Genomic DNA, 20,684 nt, shown 5'->3' with positions numbered 1-20,684 from the left:
GGATACACTAAGTAAACCCAAAAGTGCAGGAGGCTTGAATATGATTGATTTTCAAAGTGTGGAACAAGGAAACTATTAACAAGCTTTTATGGGGTTGCATCCTTCAAAAAAACGCTTTTTGAATTCAATGACCACATGATTTCTACATAAAGAGACAAAATTTAACCATAATGGAGACTCCAAAGCATGCCTACTAACTGGTGAGGAAGATCTTCAATGCTAGAACATGGTTTAACTAGCACATAGTGCTCACAAACCAGCAAAAACTCTCTAGAAAAAGAAAGTACAACACTAAAGAAACTTATAAGTTCTTTTGCCATAATTTTCAAAAAGTGAATTGAAAAAGCCTGATAATGATCCAAAGAACAATTTCAAAATACTGGCTAATACTTCAAGGAAGATTAGCTATGATGGACAAATTAGAGAGATGTGAAATTCAAATACCACAAGAGGTTGTGTTGTGCAACACATTAGAAGTAGAATGTAAGTATGCAACAAAGTTGTGGAGGAGGTTGCTAGACTGACTGGAAATGCAATGACAAATTCTAATTTAGGAAGTTGAGATACAATGGTTGACGTACATGGTGAAACAAAGGAAATTAGAATCACACGTGCTAGGCTGGCTGTTCAATGTTTGAATTTACCATGTCTGAATTGAGCGGACTACTAAAAGATTTCAACAACACCAACATAAATACAAACATTGAGCCAGAGAAATCATCCTCCAACTTCACACAAAAGGACAACACCAAATTAAATGGGGGAAACTGTTTCAAAGATTAGACAATTTTCCTAGCTAGAAGTGTAGAGATATATGGTAGAAAACTAATAAAATAGCTAGCTTGATGAGATTTGTAAAGAAGTGAGAAATTAACTAAAAGTCTAAATAGCTAATTGGTGTACAAATTCTTACTGGTTGAATAAAAGCTAAGCTTTCGATCAAAAAAATAATAAAAAAATATTAAGATTATTTTGTTTGTCTATATATAAGTATTTAAATCTAAATTAAGTGTTTTCTTTTTGAATCACATCAAATTTTATGTTTTCATAATATTCATTTAAAAAATAATAATAATCTACTATGCTCCATAATTATATTTTGTAGTGATATTTTTAAATAATTATAAAATATAGCTATATCTTACATCTTAATGTGTATATATATATATATATATATATATATATATATATATATATATATATATATATATATATATTGTATTCACGTTTCTAAATTGAAGGCACAATTCTTATACAGGTTCTTATACGGGCGTATATTGTATATATGACATCAATATACATATATAAACATTATATGCGGACCCATATACAATATATCAATTTATATATATTGATACTCTATGCACATACATACAATATAGTATATGTTGTAATTTAAAGGAAAATTTTGTTATGTTTTGAAAATTAACTTGTTATTATTGAAATTTTTCCTTTTAAATTTTATAGGTCGAATTTTGAGTATATTAATATTTTGGGTTATGATACTCTATTACTTTAAAATAATATATATTAATTAAATTAACTATAATTTTCGGTGAAGTTGAAATAACAAAAACGATATTGTATAAAATTAAGTGAAAGTCAAATAATTTTATAGCTAGATTAACGATTTTACTACAATTATATTAAATTTTAATGGCCTTCATGAAATTAACCAAAAAAACATTTCTTCGCCGCAAATTATTTTTTCATCTTTAGTGATATATCTATAATTGTCTTGTTTCTAATTGTTATTATTTCGTATAATTTTGTCCTCATTTTCCCTTCCCCGCTTCATCTCCCGTCTCTTAATTTAGGGTTTATACCCTTTGGTCTTCTTAATTATATCGTTGTCTTAGAGCTATTAATCAAAAATTTCTAGCTTACATTCAAATCTTTCATTTTCGTCACTAGTATTAAATTTTATAAATTTGTGAAGTTATTCGATGTTCATCAAGATGAAATCGGCTAGAGCACATATCTCGCACGTCCTTGATTCAAATCAAGTCCCCAAAATGGATTGCATTTATGTGTTCTTTCTACATCCTGCAAATATCATTGATCTTCAGATTATTTCGTATCAATTGACAGGTATCAAAAATTACTTTATAAACTTTAGATCTATAATAGTTGTCTTGTTCAATTAAAATAATTTTGGGTTATAATTCATACAAAAGTAAATTTTATTTAAAAAATTATGTGAAATCACTTAGAAAAAGGGTTTAGTGCGATTTTTTTTTTTGACAATGAATTATATAGCTTAAGATCTTTTATGGGGATACCATGTACCTCAAATGTACATGTTTGAAAAATCTACTCGAAAGATTTGATAATGTAGATAGTTCCTGAATATTGAATTTACATAAAAATATAACTATATTGGCACTATATTGTAAATTTGATATATCATGAAAGAAATTAAATATAATAAAATTAATTATCATGAGAGAAAGAATCTAACAAAACTTGTCACAATCAAATGCATCACTATTGAAGATCTACCTAATGGTGTTTTTATCAAAAGACTTATCAGACTACAATATAAGTATTTGAGTTCTGATTAAGTGTGTTTTCACATATGTATATCATAATTAACTTGAGAGGAATTACTGAAAATAAAAAAAATATTAAGGTTATTATATTTGTCTGTATATAAGTATTTGAATCCAGATTAAGTGTTTTCTTTTTTGAATCACATTATCTTCATAATTTTTGTTTTAATTTTTTCCTTTAAGTATTTGATAGTGAATTAATTATAAATATAGTGTTTTAACTGAGAATTTGGTGATCCTAATATTGTTTTTGTGCTTAAAATCATACTTGGATTGTTAAACTAATGTTTATGTATTAGTTTCTTTCAATCTTATAATATGATTTAACAAATTAATTTAATTTTTTTACATAGTTTTAATCATTTCTCATTTCATAGTAATAGAATAATAACTTACTAGCAAGGCGAATTTAGAATTTATAGACTTTGGGTGTATCAATATTACCTTAGCTCAAATATGAGATCTAAGATAAACTTAAAATAAAAATAGTGAATTACCTTAACTCAAATATGAGTTCTAAGATAAATTAAAAATAAAAATAGTGAAATAAACAATCTAGCTAGATTCAAACTCTAGTTTCGCATGTGGATCCTCTAACAGTCTAGCTTCTACCATCAACACAATGACACTCATATATTTTTTATGAGTGCACTATTAATATATCCTAATTTATGTCAGTTTCTCAAAATAAATATATTAAAAAGCTTAGATCTATATTGAGACTAAAAATTAACATGGTATTTATTCTTAAAATATCATGTCAAGATATAGATTATTCTTAAAATATCAGTTTATATATTAATTATTCTTAAAATATCATGTTAAGATATTAATTATTCTTAAAATTTTCTTTAAATGTGAAGGTGCCTGTCTTTAACTGAGTGTTTAACATTTTATACTAGAATATGAATAAGCAAAATAAAGTAGATAGTGGAGATGCAATAATAGTCGTTCCCATATCGTGTATTATACTTGAAGCTGATGTTTTAGAGGTGAGCTTTTGAAAGTTTCCTCTTTATTTATCTTTTTTATGATTATAAGACGTCTAAATCTGAATACATATGTAAATACACATGTTATCATTTAGATATGTATTCAGATTTAGACGTCCTATAATCATATTAAGACAAATGAAGAGGCAATTTTCAAAAGCTTACCTTTAAAACATCAGCTTTAAGTGCAATACACGATATGGGAATTGCCATTATTGCATCTCCACCATCTATTTTGTTTTGCTTATCCATATTCTAGTAGAAAATGTTAAACACTTAGTTAAAGAAAAACATCTTCACATTTAAAGAAATTTTAAAAAATATTTTAAAAATAATTAATATGTAAACTGAGACTGAAAATACCAAATGATATTCTAAAATTGACACAATTTCCAATCGGGTACCGACATTAGCCGGTCAATTCCCGGTCAACACTGAAACTGCAGAGAAAAAAAGTTTTTAATTTTTCCTACTTAAACTACACAAAAAGCGGAAAAAGCCCTCTTTGTTTTCAAAATTTTTAAAGTACTCTCTAGGATAAGACCTAGTTCTCTCTCTGCCATTTTTTCAGATTGAATCACTCAAAAATCTCTATACATATACTCAGGTGAAGTTAAATTTTGCATTTTTATAGTTATTTTTCGTGTAATTTATTTGAATGCAGTCTTTTTAAGTTGATTAATTTGGTCAAGTTATGTTTTTTATGTTGAAATGTTGCAGTTCTTTTATGATTTTTGAGTTGTTTGGATTAATGGGTTTGTTTAGTATGAATATGGTGTAATGCTTGATATTTTGTTGCATGATTGAGGAATTGGAATGTGTTTTGATGGACCATGTTGGGATTTTTTCTTTGTGGGATTTTTTTTATTTTTTTTTGATGTAGAGGTTTAGGAATTAGGGTTTTTTGATTGGTTTATTGAGGAGGTAGAAATGGTTGATGATGTAGAAATGTATGTCTTTTCTTGACATGTTTTTTTTTTTACTTTCTTGGCTATTGAGAGTGTTAAATGTTGCAGTTCTTTTATGGTTTTTGAGTTGTTTGGATTAAGAGGTTTATTTAGTATGGATATGGTGGAATGCTTGTTATGTTGTTTCCTGATTGAGGAATTGGAGTGTTTTTTGATGGACCATGTTGGGATTTTTTTTTGTGGTATTTTAGTTCTCTTTGATGTAGGGATTTACGAATTAGGGTTTTTTGGTTGGTTTATTGAGGAGGTAGAAATGGTTGATGATGTAGAAATGTATGTCTTTTCTTGACATGTTTTTTTTTTTACTTTCTTGGCTATTGAGAGTGTTAAATGTTGCAGTTCTTTTATGGTTTTTGAGCTGTTTGGATTAAGGGGTTTATTTAGTATGGATATAGTGGAATGCTTGTTATGTTGTTGCCTGCTTGAGGAATTGGAATGTTTTTTGATGGACCATGTTGGGATTTTAGTTCTCTTTGATGTAGGGATTTAGGAATTAGGGTTTTTTGATTGGTTTATTGAGGAGGTAGAAATGGTTGATGATGTAAAAATGTACGTCTTTTCTTGACATGTTTTTTTACTTTCTTTGCTATTGAGAGTGTTTTGGTGAAATGTTGCAGTTCTTTTTTGATTTTTGAGTTGTTTGGATTAAGGGGTTTGTTTAGTATGGATATGGTATACTGCTTGTTATTTTGTTGCATGATTGAGGAATTGGAATGTGTTCTGATGGACCATGTTGGGATTTTTTTTTGCGGGATTTTAGTTTTCTTTTTGATGTAGGGATTTATGAATTAGGGTTTTTTGATTTGTTTATTGAGGAGGTAGAAATGGTTGATGATGTAAAAATGCACGTCTTTTCTTGACATGGTTTTTAGTTTCTTTGCTTTTGACAGTGTTTCGTTGATAATCTGTTTTGAAATTTTACCTTTTTGGATAGAGGTTAATTTAGTGTTGGAGTAGTGAAATGGATTATGTTTTGTTGATTGATAGAGAAATTTGAAGCATCTTATGGTGCAAAATGGGTTTTTTGTAGTGGAAACTTACTTTTTTTGCTATAAAGATTTTGAAATTAGGGTTTTGGTTGATTGGCCAAGGAGGCAGAAATGGTTGGTGAAGATAAAGGAAAGAGCGCTGGTGCTAATGTTGCACCAGGTTTGTTGGCTGAAAATGGTCAAACCGTAAAGAAATTGAAGGGCCACCTAGTTGAAGACAAGGATGGTGATATGAACCTTGATGGTTCATCAGATGTTGTTTGTCGGACCTACAAGAGGCGGAAGCGTACAAAAGTGGTAGAAGATGGCTTTGTGATGGGGCACTCTGCTGGTCAGAGTACTAACAAGGTCTGATAATCCTTACATGCAAACTCTTGAAATGACTTTTTTACCTTCTGTTTGTTACCTTTTCTTATGCATAATGTCTTAGTCTCTTCTCTATCCTTCATGGAATAACCAGTTTTGAATCTGATGATATGTTTATCTTGTTTCTTTATCAATAAAAAATTCCTACTCTTGTTCTCTTTCTTTACAATCATCTCTATATGAGGTAGTAGTTCTTTTTTCTTGGCTCTTCTCTAAACTTAGGTTGTCTACAGAGTTCCGTGGAAGGCAAATACTAATTTAGAAAACCTATCTTTTTTCTCTTCTCAATAAATAATTCTTTCTACTTTATATGAGGGGTGCCCATGTGAAGCTTCTTGAGAAGGGAAATGGAGTTGGTGGCTCTTGGGTAACCCCCCTTAACCAAAAAAAAGTCGTAAAAATATATTAAAGGTAGAGATAAATTATTGTTATCCAGTGGCGGATGACTTATTTTGCAAACATAATAAAATAAAGATAATTATAATAATAATTTGAAACTACATTGATGTATATTTCTCCTTGTTGCTCTATGCTAATAATTCAGTTTCATGGTTATGGTTGGCGACTTGGCGTCTTGACATAAAGTACCCCTCTCTTCCTTACCTGTTGGTAAACACCCCAACCCCCACCCCAATTTTTTTTCTCTATCTCTATCTCTTAGAGTGCTTTGCATCATCACTGCCTGCAATATGCCTTGCTTCAAGGCTTAAACCACGATCTTGACAATGTCATAGTTACTCTTTAAGTGATGCACTTCCAATTAAGAAATTCCGTCCTTTAAGTACTTGTTGGTGGTCTTCTTCTTGTTTCTTCCTTCCTCCTGTTTTTCTTTGTCCATCTGCACTATACTTTTCTTGTTCTTTGATATACAACTGGTTTGCTTTTTGGTATTCTCTTTGTCCATCTGTCATGTTGTAGGTTTTTACTTTTTGGTATACTTGTTTGGCCAATTTTGTCCTTTTCATCAATATAATTGTTTACCTGATAAAAAAACAACTGTTTTATTTTTATTTTATGCAGTCGATGAATGGACCACTAGATACAGCTCTTAACAAAAGTTCTTGCACGCAAGCTAGTGTAGCTCATATGGAACCACATGGTCTTCTGAATGATTCCAGTGATTTGCTTGTTAGAAATTGGAAGGGTGCTGCTCTGAAGCAGATGCTTCAATCATTAGAGAGTGATGGTGGTCTGAAAGGATGTATTCAAGAGGCACTGACATCACATTCAGAAGCCAGTTGTGCTGTTGAAGCTAAGGTATTTCTATTGCAAGTATCTGGATAACTTAATATACAATAGTAAGCTACTATATCCTTTGCTGTTAATTGTTCTTTGATAGCTTGTTGCTTGTTTTTTCAGGAATCTGGAAAATGTTGTGAAGATGGGAACCGAGGTTCTCTGCCATCACAGTCTATGTCTCATGGAATCCAGAATGGAACAAAAGCAGTGCCTAATGGATCAGTGGATGAGCCAAAAAGTCGCACAGTTACAGAGTTCTGTCAGCACATGTTTCTTGATATTGTCAAATCAGAAAAGTTTGCTCAGTTATGTCACGTGCTCTTTGAAAATTTTGAAGGAATGAAGGCTGACAAATTTTTTGATATTAGTCGCATTCACTCAAGGATGAAAGATGGATCTTATGAGGGCTCATCCCTCCTTTTTCACTCAGATATTCAACAGGTACTGTTTTATATTTTCTGTTTGTGCTTTGGTTTCAGGAAAACAGCCATGTTGTGTATTACTTGGACTTAGCTAACAATCTAGCTAGAATCTCTTAAGTGCATTCATTATGATTATGGAGTAATGTACTTAATCCATCTTTCATCCTCTCTGATTAGTTTCTCATTTCTTGAGTCTGATAATGAACTCTCAGCCGGGGAGTAGCTTTAAGATACTTGTTATTGGAATTATTCATTGTCTGCTTTAGCTTGTGCATGTGTTAAGTTTTATGAACCTTCACGTTGCAGTTTGAAAACTGAGTGAATATAACTGTTTTGACTTCTCGGAATGGTAGTGGTTGGGTAAGAATACTAAAATCTGGTACCTTCTATTCCAAACCTCACTGCAATTCTTCATGTTTTTTCCATGGTTAGGAATCCACATGTCTCAATTCCTAGGCACTCTTAAAGTATTGATACAATCTGTTATGGACTCCATATGTTGTGCTGCATTAACTTCATGCATTGAAGCATACAGCTAACATACCCAGGAACTTTGTTGCACATAGGAAATACACTAGATGAAACTTTATATAAAGACTTTCTTTAGAGTAAATAAACTTTTTTTTTATAAAGTCTTACAATTACAAATATATTAAAGTAATTCAACTGATCAAACAACAACACACACACGCAATTCAAATCAAAATCAATAGTCCCTAGATCTGCTTCTGTTTGTACTGACTTCATGAGAGACAAACATTACAAAATTCAATGTAATTTGTTGTATTGATAAAACTGTGATAAATAAAATGAACTGTTAATGTACATATGGGAACTCGTGTTGGAGAAATTTTATAATGGGTGAGACACAAGTATGACTAGTTGTGTGAGGGATTTTCAATAAAAATATGAATCTAATGTGGGACCAATTATTGACGGGAAACAATATAGGACCCATTATCTTTTTTTTTTTTGAATCAGATTACATTTATGGGACCCATTATCTTTTCTTTCCTCTTTCTTCACCCAACTCCACAAATTCATTTCTGGCCAGTGAATTACCTGCTACTTGAAATGCAGCTCATTACAATAAAAGAAGCGTCCGAAGTTGCTGGTAATGCAGCTTGTTACAACAAGAAGCATCCTGAATGGGGATTGCAGAAACTTTTCCTTTTATGGTATTGCCTACCTTGTGTATGTATTTTTGGTGGTAGAACATATCTTGCTCAGAGATAATGAAAGGAAAATATTTGCAATTGTAAGATTCGGTTCCTACTAGTCTTCCTTTATTGTTACTGAATAAACACTGTAATTTCAGAAAAGAAGAAAAAAACTTTTCTACCAATTTTGAATCAAAACCTCTTCAAGATGTCTTCCTCATTCACAACCTTCTTTTCACTTTCACTGAATACCCATTTTCAGTTTCTGAAGTTTTTAATAATACTGTCCTTTTTTTTACTCTCCCAATTCTTTTTCCATTTTCACTATCCATATTGTCAATTTCTTGAAATGCTTGTATTTTTCTAATTTTTTGATAATTCATTACCCAAATCAAAATAGAGAGAGGAAGGGAGAAAATATGGATGATAGAGTTGTGGATTGAACATTGGCATCCCATTTCTGACTTTGAACTTGGGGCTGGGGTTGTATTGGGATTTGGGGGGGCTTGTTCTGATGAAGAGTGAGAAAAGATAAGTAGGAGAAAGATGGGGGGGGGGGGTGTCTAGGAGTAAGAAATGTGGAGAGGGGATAGATTCGCAAGGGTGAGGAGGGGAGTGAAAGAGAAATTGATAAATTAGGGGTTCCACAATTTACACTTGTCATGAAATGTGAATCTCATACAACTAATTATTTTGTGTCTCACACCAAATAAAATTTCTCCTCCTATCGAAACATACAGATAAGTTGTAAAAGCTGCATGGAGCGTCTGAATTGAAATTGAGTAGCTGTACCTGATGATAAATCTTAATTACTGGGGAACCTTATTAGATATCCGTATTAAACCAAAGAAGATCATTTCCATTACAAATCCTAGGAACCTGTTTAGTGTTGTCTAAAGCTTGCATCTGCAATCCATTCAAATCAATGTGGCACTCTTGAGCAAAAACTGCTTTGTGCATCTCTGGGAATGATCTGTTTTTCGTGTGAAATCGTAAACATCTCTGAGGATAAATTTACAAGGTGTGAATTCTTTGTCTGGATCTCTGGGAAGGTTGATGATGGATGGGGAAGTCTTCTAGTCATAATACTGATTGGTGTTTTTTTGGGTTGGGAGACTTGGTAGTATTTTGGATTCCCTGCTAATTGTATAGAAGGTTCATCTAAATTTTTCAGTTTCATCTGATATGTTTTTTGCTTAGTTATTGCTATGCATCATCTTTACTTCGTTAGAGTATTGCATGCATCCTATTGTGGTATTTAAATGTAGGTGCTCTATGATTGCAAACTTACGTATTTGACCATGAAAATACTGTCAGTGTCTCCAGTTAAATGAGTTGTAACTTGATTAAAGTGGAATCCTTTGATTAGTAAAATGGTCTAAAGATCAACGTAATGAGGGGAAGAGCTTTAGCTTATGCATAAATTTGGCTTGCCGAATAATATATGTGAGTGGTGAAAGCTATGTATGATTTTATGCTTTTAGCAGTTAAATCATGTCTTGTTTGGGAATTGGGTCTTCATAATCTGAGATGATTTACGAGGAAATATGACACAGACATTCGTCACTAGAGAAGATTACACAGTTCTTTAATCTAGGAAACTAAGCTGTCTTACTGCTGCCAAACTATCAGGGGAGGGGATTCAGTGTGTTCTCCCCTGTCATAGTTGCCTGTTTTGATTGTTTATGTAGTTAGCTTTTAAGTAAGATTCTTGTATGCAAGGCTGTTGATGAATGGGGTGTGACAGACGGCCTGAAGATTACACAGCTGAGCGACATTCAAGTTTTATTCCGATTTGCGAATGAGAAGCAGGCTGTTGAAACTTTTCATAGAGGAAAGAGGTGGTTTGGTGGTAATTTCTTGAAACTGGATATATGGAAGAAGCAAGATGGGTGTGTTGATACTCATCTTACCGGTGATACTGTGATTGTTAATTTGGTGGGTTTGCTGTTCACCTCTGGAATGTTGACCTTTTCAAAAAGGTAGGGCAGCTGTGTGGGACCTTTATTGATGTTATTTGCAGTATGCACGACATTTCTAGAGTGAAATTTAGGGTGAGGAAAGGGTGGAGGGTCTCTGTTTCTGTGAAGGTGGATGTTGGAGAAAGTAGCTATAGAACATGGATGTGCATTGTATTTCAACCTGAGTTTTTTACTGCAGAAATGGAGGAAAACATGAATCTATCCAGCAGGAGGGGAGGAAAAGGAGGTGGGAAGGGGAATAGGGTGGCGGGATAAAGGGGAAATAGGTCATCGGAAGTTATGTAAAGAGCTGCTGAAGAGTTGCTGGAAGGGATATAAGATTAGAAAGTGACAAAGAATTTGAATTCTGGAGCGCCGGGGATAAAGGGGAAATAGGTCATCGGAAGTTATGTAAAGAGCTGCTGGAAGAGTTGCTGGAAGGGATAGAAGACTAGAAAGTGACAGAATTTGAATTCTGGAGGGGAAGGAAAAACCCTAGCAAAGGAAAAAGATAACACTACCCCCTAGATTAGTGAACCGGGTTGGAGGAGTAGATTGAGCCAGTTCAGACCTATCCAGGAGGTTTTTCACAACTGGCAGCAGTAGTACAGAGGTTCACGGAGCTGATGTGATGCTGTTAGTTATCTTTGAAGATGGTAGGTTTCTTTACGAGGTGGGTGGGAGAGAAATTTCTTAGATTCGGGGAATTTTTGGGAGTGCCGTTTGTGGGGATTGAGGCAAGGGTGTTAGAACTACTGAGGGACATTGAACATGAGACAATAGAGGAGAGTAGGGAGGTACGGGAAAGGAGTTTGGGGAAGGAAAATGGGGGAGGGAAGATTGTGGTGTACAAAAGGAGGAACAAGGAAGTGCGTGGGGAAATTGAGGGTAGGAAAGGGGTCAAGGGGGAGAGAAAAAAGTTGTGTATTGATGGATTGCGAAACTTAAGTTGGAATGTGAGGGGGATGAATGACCCCAACAAAGGGACCATCATTAAAGCTGGCTTTAGGGATTGGGGAGCTGATGTGATATGTATTCAAGAAACAAAAATGGAAATTTTGACAGATAGTGTTATTAGAAGTGTGGGGGTAGGGGGAAGGGAGTAGGTGAGTGAAATATGACTACATCCCGACCCAGCGGGAGGAATTCTCATTCTTTGGGAGGAGAGAAATGTGGAGTGGGGGGAAGTTTGTAAGGGAGATTTCATGCTAGGAATGCGGTTCAAAATCATGGATAACAGAATAGAGTGGGGGTATGGGGGTGTCTATTGACCGGTGGGGGAGAGTTGAAAGGAGATTTTCTGGGTGGAGTTAGATGTTGGTATGTAGGGGTGAGTATCATATGGTATAATACCGAATACCATACGGAAAATGATATTTTCTATACCGTGGTATGGATATCATGGTATTTGGTATGACTTATTTTTTTTTGGAATTTGGTACGGCATTTGATATTTATTTAATAAATACCATATACCACACCGAAGTTTTATAGTAATATATAGATCCCATATATATTATATTTAAGACTAGTATACTATATATGTACCTGTGATATGTGCGGATAATGTTTTAAACATTAATCCAAATTGTGGTCTTATTTGTTAGATTATTCAATCATATTACGTTAACTTAAATTTAATTGCCATCTTATTTCTAATTACAATGTATATACCCAATAACAATTTAGAATGAATGTTAGTCATGTCCTACTTAGAAAAGGATTGTATTGTAGTGTCCTAGTTGGAAAATGTGTCTATAAATAGGGCCTCTCTGGAATAATGTAGATACAACAATTCAATAATATTCTTTTCCAATATTTCTAACAAGAGTTACTTGCAGAACCTAGTAAATGAGTAGTGTTATTACTTCATATAGAAATGTATAGACAACAATGAAATCTGAATGATGCATTCCTAAAAAAACATAGAAATGAATTTAAGAATGAAATCACGTGTCATTTCCCGAAACCAAATTGTCCCTTGACCATTGATCGATTGATGTGCATCTATACATAAATTGTCCAATCTTAGTTTTGGTTTCTGATTTCCTAACCAATTGCCGATCAACAATGGGAAAGAGGTTAATCAATCTTGAGTTTATATATTGCATTGACAAAAGAGATGTCTACTCTTGTTGTCTCTAGCTAGAGTAAAACAGCATGACTAAGCACCTTAAATGGAAATACAAAAATGAAGACAACTTCCACGATTTATGCATTGAAGGTTTCTTTCTTGTTCTGCTTCCTTCTTTAAATTTGTTAAGAATTCCATCTTCAAAGGTTAACTCTATTAGTTTCTTCACCGACTTGAACCTGATTCTGTACACATCTTTTAATCAACGCTTCAACCAATTAAAAAGAAAATTGCTTAAAAATAATTAAAAATTACCAAGTCCGGAGGACTTTTGTATCTTCTTCTTTACAGCACCAACTAATTGGAGAGCTAACACAAAATGAAAAATAGAGTCTTTAATTAACTAATTGAAGGACGTTCTGTTACTCCTCTGCCCCTGAAATAAACATGCTCTTATGAATGGTCTAGAGAAGACGTCGACAATGGTTACACATTTAATACGGATTGACATGTAAGCAATCACAAACAGTTGAACATAAATGCAAGGAATCACAATTCTAAGTGTCTCAAATGAACAAAATACATTAAGACACCGAGGTAATACATCACGACATGAATAAACATTTAAGCAAATACCTTGTCGTCATCACAATCTAAGCTTCTCAAACACATAAAATCACAAGGCTTACAATAACAAAAATAACTAGTACGAGTTAACAAATCAAAAACATGCATAAACATTTAAACAAATGCCTTGTATGCAAACACAATTTTAAGCTTCTCAAACACATATAATAATAGAACTTACAATAACAAATAGGAAATGACACCTACCTCTCACACCTCTTCACTAGGGCATATGCGCCACTCCCCTTAATGTGCCCGCATCATTTCAGCTTTGCTTCCCTCATCTTGTCCACCACGGGGCCCACTCCACCTTGTCTCGGACATCTTCGTTCCTAATCCTATCTTTCCTAGTATGTCCGCACATCCATCTCAGCATCCTCATTTCCACAACTTCCATCTTCTGAACATGAGAGTTTATGATAGGCCAACACTTTGTCCATACAACATGGTTGATCTAACCACCACTTTGTAGAATTTATCTTTAAGTTTTGGTGGCACTAATCACTTAAGTTGCTCAGACTCGGGTGCGGGTGTCTGATACGGGTGTGGATCTAGAGGTCGGATCCTTCATGATCTAATTTTTAAGATTCGGGGATATGGATCCATGTATGAATACGGGTGCGTGGATTCGCCTAAAAATGATTTAAATATCTAAAAAATAGAGTTGTAAAACCTAAATTATGAGATATTATGTGGAGAACTTGAGGAGAATCTGGGAAGGAGATTAAAGGAAAAAGAGTGACATAGGAATTTCTATATAAAAGGTATTCCATTTTCTTCAATTTCACCTTTTCTTTTGCATTGATTACAGAAATCATTAAAATTGTCCGGACTTTCCCCATAGATTTTGGTCAAAGTACCCAAAATCGGTTGACCAAATCGAACACGGATCCCACACCCACACCCATGTCGTGTCGACACAGGTGCGGCACCAAAAGTGAAGAGTCCGAGCAACTTAGCGTGAGTTATCACACAACACTCTAGATGTGAGCCTCCAATTCATCCACCCTGCATTCTAAGCTTCTTTACGAACACCATCAAGAATAGAATCAATCAACTCAACACCCTTGGTATAATGACCCTTGACCTCTAGCCCAACTCTTGCCAACACCCGACTGACGAAAAATAATGTTATTACTTATTAGGCCTGAAAGTCTGACCGTAATGCTCATATCTAACACTGTTCAAAGTATCAGGCTCTAAATCCATAAGAAGAGTTTCAGTTGCAAGTCTAAATGAACTAATATATGTTATCAGATGTAGTTTGCAAAGAAGTTCCTCAATAGAAAATGAATGATTGTTTTGAAAAAGAAAAAAACTGATATAGTAGAAGAAGGATAAGATAATTAAACGGTTTAAATATGGCAATAGTTATATATGTTTCCAGTTTTTAAAACTTGAAATGGCAGTTTTTTCTTTTGAATTTTCTGTTTTATAATAATTTGTCTATTGAAAATTTATGTGCTTACACGTGATAGCTGGCACTTTTTAAAAATACAGATTTGATTTTTTTTTTTAAAATTGAGAATTGGTTTTTTTCTTTTTTGGTGGTGCTCACACGTGACACTTTTGCCTCTCCTATTGTAGATAGATAGATTATTAAATATAAATATAAATCAACAAATTGTACAATGAATGGAGCTACATTTGTCAAGTTAGATTTTAGATGCCAGTGAATGAAATTTTTGGTGCAACTTATATAGGACTGCTTAATTTTAGGTAATGTTGGTTAATGAATTTTTAGTTACTGATATATCTTGAGCTATGACGTTTGCAAGTCTTTACGAATTTGGTAAGACACTACAAAAAACGTCTTGCTACTTCCTTTTTTATCTTTGTTACTGAATGTGCATAGACACATTATCATATTGTATACAAAGCACAATCATAGACACATTATCATATTGGAATGATATGTGTATTTAGTTTTTCCATTTGTATATATATTTTACATGGTATCAGAGCCTCTAGGGCTCAAAATCATTGATTAGAAATTCCACACCTTTCTATAGCCTGAGAGGAGGTCTCGGCTATTTGGTTTGTCTTTCACTCGGAATCTAAAACTTGACAACTCGAATTCTACAATCTACTGATGCATCACAAGCATAAAGCCAGTCCATACCTAGAATGACATCAAACTCTACCATGTCTAACTCAACTAAATCAACCTTGGTGTTCTTGTGATTGATGGAAATGGGACAATCACGATAGACTCTTTCTGACACTAAAACTCTGCTTGAAAGGTGTGTTCTTCACTTCCTGTTTTTGACTCTAGCTCTTAAAAAAATCTTTTCTAATCTCTTTTCCAAGCACCATTAAATTTGAGCATTGGGTTTTGGTGTCTGTGGATCTCAGATTCAAATTTTATTTGAACCTTTCTAAGACTTGGGTGCAGTTTTAAGCTTTTTTTTTAGGTCTGTTCAAGTCTATATTCAGACTGGGTTTACGTCTCACCACTGTCCAAATATCTTCTTGGCATGTGAGGGACACTGGACATCTTTGTTGGCAGATAACTTATTCATAGGTCTTGTTAATTTGGTTCCATCCCTTGTTACCTGTAGTCATCTATAATCTATTTTAAAATCCTTTTGGACTAAACATTAGTTCAAAAATGTTTGGTTCTTGCCCATCATCTGAGAAAATAATTCGGGTTTCCGGCAATGAGTTTGCTAAATTCTTTCAATATCATAAATCAGAGAAGGAATCTGCTTCAATTAACTTCTTTGCTAAGTCATAAATCATGTCTCATCACCTCTTCAAATAAATGGATAATTGATTCAAGTACCACATATCACATGACGGGTAATCCTTACATTTTTCTAGCTTTCAATTACACAAAGCACCCTCTCCGGTTACTGTAGCTGAAAGATCAACTTGTAATTGTCTTGGATCAGGTACGGTTAAACCAACCTCATCTATTACCATGTTATCTGTATTAGGTCCACCAAAATTGGCCTTTAATTTGATTTTTGTTAGTAAACTTACAAGAAACCGTAAGTGTTATATCTCTTTCTTTCCCGGTCATTGTCTGGTTCGTGATCTTACGATGAACCAGGTTATTGGTAAAGGACATGTATCCGATGATCTCTACATCCTTGATGAACGTGAATCTCGATCCGTTGCCTGCTCTAGTGTTGTGTCTCCATTTGAAGCACATTGTCGATTGAGTCATCTGTCTTTACCTATGTTGAAGAAACTTTGTCCTCAGTTTCAAAATATTTCATCGTTGGATTGTGAGTCATGTCAATTTGCAAAACACCATCGCATCTCATTAGGTCCAAGGGTTAATAAACGAGTTGAGTCAGCTTTTGAGTTAGTTCATGGGGACCATGTCCTGTTGTTTACAAAACTGGGCATAATCATAAATATAATATATTTAGGGATTTTCTGATTTTGTTTCCGTAGATAGATTTGCTTCTGATTTTGTTTCCTTTAGATAAATTTGCTTCTGATTCTGTTCCCTTAGACTTGCTTGTACACATGTAAATAACTCTCATTCTTTGAATGATACGTGTAGGAAGATTGTTCCATTGTCTATGGTTCTACCTTTATCTGAAGCAACACATTGCTGATGAAACATTTTTTAATTGTTGTAATATAATTACACAATGAATGGTTTGAATGACTAACTTGGGACTTGAATTTGCATGGATTGTCCTATTTTTATGTGCTGGAGATAGTTCTAACTCATGTATCGTCATCCTGAATTATTTGCAGATGTGGACAAAGCTGAATGAAGTTGGCAGTGAAATGATTTCTCTTTCAAGGAGTCTTTCAGAAATATCAAGGGGTTGTTTCCGAGCTCAGGTACGTGGTTTCTTGTTAACACTTGGTTCATTGAGCTGCTTCCGTCTTTTGCACACAATGCTGGTAAAATTGACTATGATTTTAACCTGTTACCTCTTTAGGTGAGCGGTTCAGTGCATGAAAACGCTGAAGATACAAAAGAGGAGGCAAGCCTTCTTTTCCGTCATGCTTTTGTGTTTCCGTTTTAGTGGTAGATTATTGGTAATTTTGGTTGTTCTCTAGTTAGCTTCTTGGAGGAGAAACAGCTTTTGAAAATTGTCGGCCCGGAAATTTCAAATCCTTCACTGTTCTTGTAGCATAAAATTTCTCATTCAATGGTAATACCTCTCAATTCTGGAAATTTGGTTGTGGCAACTGGCAAGTGCATGTCACCAACCAAGTACTTGCAGTTATTCCAGATTTCTTGGGGAACCACTCAGGCAAATAATGTAACCAAGCTCCTAGAAGTGGTATTGGAAGCCCTTTATGGGGAGATCCATCTAAAAAAGCTCTTTATGGGGATATATAGGTACCTTCCATATATAGTATTTACTGGAACCGAGGGTGTATTACCTACTGTCAGTGAAGTGAGTGCATACCTTAGATACCAAGATTCAAATCCCAGCAGCACCAAAATTACATTAGGTGATTTCTTTCCATGCGTTTAAGCGTTGGTGCTGAGTGTACCTGTGCTAGTTTAAGGTAGTACCTAATGGAATAGTCGAGGTGTGTGCAACTGGCTTGATCACCACCATTTTAAAGAAAAAGCTTGTCGTATGCTTATTTTGCTTTTGGTTTCAAACCTTGAGAGTTCCACATCATTGGAATTATCTCTTAGTTTTAATATGAAAGTATAAAGTAAAAAATTCTTGCTTTTGGTTGGACTCAGTGCTGCAACTTGATATCTACTTTATGAAACCCACAAAGTAAAAATCACAAAAAATCTGAGGGATTGCCTTGGCATCGTATTTTATTTCTTTCTACAACTTGAAACTGCAGATATATTTAAATATTAAAATTCAAGTTTACTATGTTTTCTTTTCTTTTTGATGTTGACAGTTAGTTGCTAAAATGGAACAAGCAGAGACCTATGGTGTAGATAAAAGATGTGCTTGCCAATGTTGTGGAGAGAAAGCGGATGGTGGGGATAGTTTAGCTTGTGATTCATGTGAGGAGATTTATCATCTCTCTTGTGTTGAGCCTACTGTTAAAGAAATTCCCATAAGAAGTTGGTATTGTGCCAAATGCACTGCCAAAGGAATGGAATCACCCCATGACAACTGTGTAGTATGCGAAAGACTCACCACGTCTAGCTCAGTGATAATTGAAAATGAGGTTGAAGACCTTACATCTGAAGATATGGTTCTAGAATTGGAGGATAGCACGAATGGTTTAGTGGATGGTGAACTTAAACTCTGTGAAGGAGTTGAGGATTCGCCCTGTTGCAACGTATGTAGAACTGTGGTGAGTAATGACAATGTTAGAATATGTGGTCATTCCTTCTGCCCTCACAAATTTTACCATGAGAGGTGCTTGACCAGAAAGCAGTTGGATGCTTCTGGCTCCTGCTGGTACTGCCCCTCGTGTCTGTGTAGAGCTTGCCTGAATGATTGTGATGATGACAAAATCGTACTTTGTGACGGCTGCGATCATGCTTATCATATTTTCTGCATGCAACCACCACACACTTCAATTCCTGTAGGGAAATGGTTTTGCAAAAAATGTGATGTGCAGATACAGCGCATACGCAAAGCAAGAAAGGCATTTGAGTCTTCGCAAAATGAAGCGAAGAAGAGAAAAGAACAATGTGGAGAATTAGGTGTACCAAAAGGTAAGGATGAGGAAGCTTTAAATGAATCTGGAGGTATGGAAATGCTTCTAGATGCTGCCAAAACTCTGAACTACCAGGAGGATTTAGCTGCTTTAGGATCAAAAGACTGATAGGACTCAATTATTGCATGAATTATGGTAGCTCTGTATATGAAGGATGTGGTTTGGTTCCAGTTGACAGTGGTACATGACCTGTTTACCGGTGGTTTGGCCTGTAAGGAAGATACTAGTGGCGAACTTTCAGATTTGGTAGCATACAATTTCTTGTCTAACTGATAGTCCTTACAAGCCATGCCTGTAGTGTTTCAGATTGTATTTTCTAGTACATATTGCTTCTTGGGGTTATCAGCAACTGCTGTTCCATGTGGTTGTAAAATGAGAGAAGGGCATATGGATTAACTGACTTTCTGAATGTCAAAGGGAATTTCTCTATCCTGCATTGTTGTTTATGACATATGTTTAGGGATAACAAACAGGGCAGTCTCAGGGTAAACCCATGTAAACCTGGGAATTTCTCTATCCTGATTTGTTGTTTATGCCCTTTGTTTAGTGATAGCAAACAGGGTGGTTTCAGGGCAAACCCGTTTAAACCTGTGAAGACTTCAACCCGTTCCCCTCCCGCCCATCATTTGCTATTTCTTTTTTATATAAAATGATAACAGAAACTTCAAACTACAGTTGTTTTTCCAACTGGCGTCCTCTTTATCATACAGTGACAAGGTAAATATTCCTGGCGTTATTTTCTTTACTCATTGCATGTGTTGTTCTGTGTATAGTTCTAATTTGTTGTGTGGATATATTTTTTGAGATTGAGAAAGAAAGAGATAAGTTTTAGGTCCATCAAGAATGAAGTGAAGAATGGTAAGATTGAGCTGTTGATGTCGTAAATATTTTAAACGTCTTTGTACAAAGTTAACAAGGTATTTTCCATTTTTTTTATAACCTGTGTATACTTGCACATATTTTTACACTTTATTTGATCAAATTCTCTCTGTAAATTTCTGCTCTCTGTACTATACACTTGATCAATTCTTTTAGTGGTTGTTTGGTACATGAGATAAGATGGGATATCTTAAAGTTAAACATGGGATACAATTTATATTTATACGATATGAATTAATACATTCTACCAAATGTAGTATAAATTTTATTCCAAGTTTAATTGTGAGTATCCCCACTTATTCCATCCAACTTAGATTCCTTGGATTCTTAATATCTTTTTGTTCAAATCTTATTTTTCTTTATTTATTGATTTTTTTTTTTCATATTGTTCCTTCAATATCTTAAGAACGTAGACCCATAACTCGCCCTGTCCCACATTTTTTCTATTATTTGAACCCACCCTGTCCCGCCTAGTTGTAAACCCGCCCAACGTTGCTATCACTACATTTGTTGCATAAACTGTATGGAGTTAAATAGGGATCAGCATTATCTTGGCTTGTTGTATATCAAGTTACATGCGGACGGCGAAGCTATCAGTCTTATTTTATGTTGATGCTTCACTGAACTCTACGCCAACAAGTGTTCAGAATGCTCCATTTAAAAAGTATATGTTACACCTTTGATCACTCACCTCTAATGTGACATGTTTCTTCCTAGTTATAGGGTCAACGAGGTCAGTCAGCTAGAGTGCTAGGCTATTCTTCTTTCGGGGAGACAAAGTCGTCCCGTCTACTAACCGAACCCTCAATTTAGGGGCATCTGGCAATATGTTACAA

At 34.4% G+C, this 20,684-nt stretch overlaps 1 protein-coding gene across 2 annotated transcripts; it reads left to right on the top strand.

The window, feature by feature from the left end:
- Positions 1-4,045: 4,045 nt before the first annotated feature.
- LOC125834007 (PHD finger protein EHD3) lies at positions 4,046-19,604 on the top strand. Of its 2 annotated transcripts, none has more exons than XM_049513184.1 (7): positions 4,046-4,151; positions 5,583-5,849; positions 6,888-7,124; positions 7,227-7,547; positions 17,068-17,157; positions 17,259-17,303; positions 18,196-19,604. In XM_049513184.1, exons 2-7 carry the CDS (start codon positions 5,613-5,615, stop codon positions 19,075-19,077), a joined length of 1,812 nt encoding a protein of 603 aa, XP_049369141.1. In that variant the 5' UTR covers positions 4,046-4,151; positions 5,583-5,612; the 3' UTR covers positions 19,078-19,604. The 2 variants fall into 2 exon arrangements, with proteins under 2 accessions (XP_049369141.1, XP_049369140.1); XM_049513183.1 differs by having other exon boundaries at positions 4,047-4,151; positions 5,570-5,849.
- The last annotated feature ends 1,080 nt before the right edge of the window (positions 19,605-20,684 follow it).

The sequence above is a fragment of the Solanum verrucosum genome, unplaced genomic scaffold (assembly GCF_900185275.1).
Source record: "Solanum verrucosum unplaced genomic scaffold, falcon-dt-bn FXZP01000108.1, whole genome shotgun sequence".
NCBI classification, from domain to species: Eukaryota; Viridiplantae; Streptophyta; class Magnoliopsida; order Solanales; family Solanaceae; genus Solanum; species Solanum verrucosum.
This window is presented reverse-complemented; position numbering and strand designations above follow the sequence as displayed.

Coding starts and splice junctions, on each gene's coding strand:
- LOC125834007 (XM_049513184.1), top strand. CDS start 5,613: ATGGTTGGTGAAGATAAAGGAAAGAGCGCTGGTGCTAATGTTGCACCA. Junction 7,125..7,226: donor GTTGTGCTGTTGAAGCTAAG/GTATTTCTATTG, acceptor TTGTTTTTTCAG/GAATCTGGAAAATGTTGTGA. Junction 7,548..17,067: donor TTCACTCAGATATTCAACAG/GTACTGTTTTAT, acceptor AATTATTTGCAG/ATGTGGACAAAGCTGAATGA.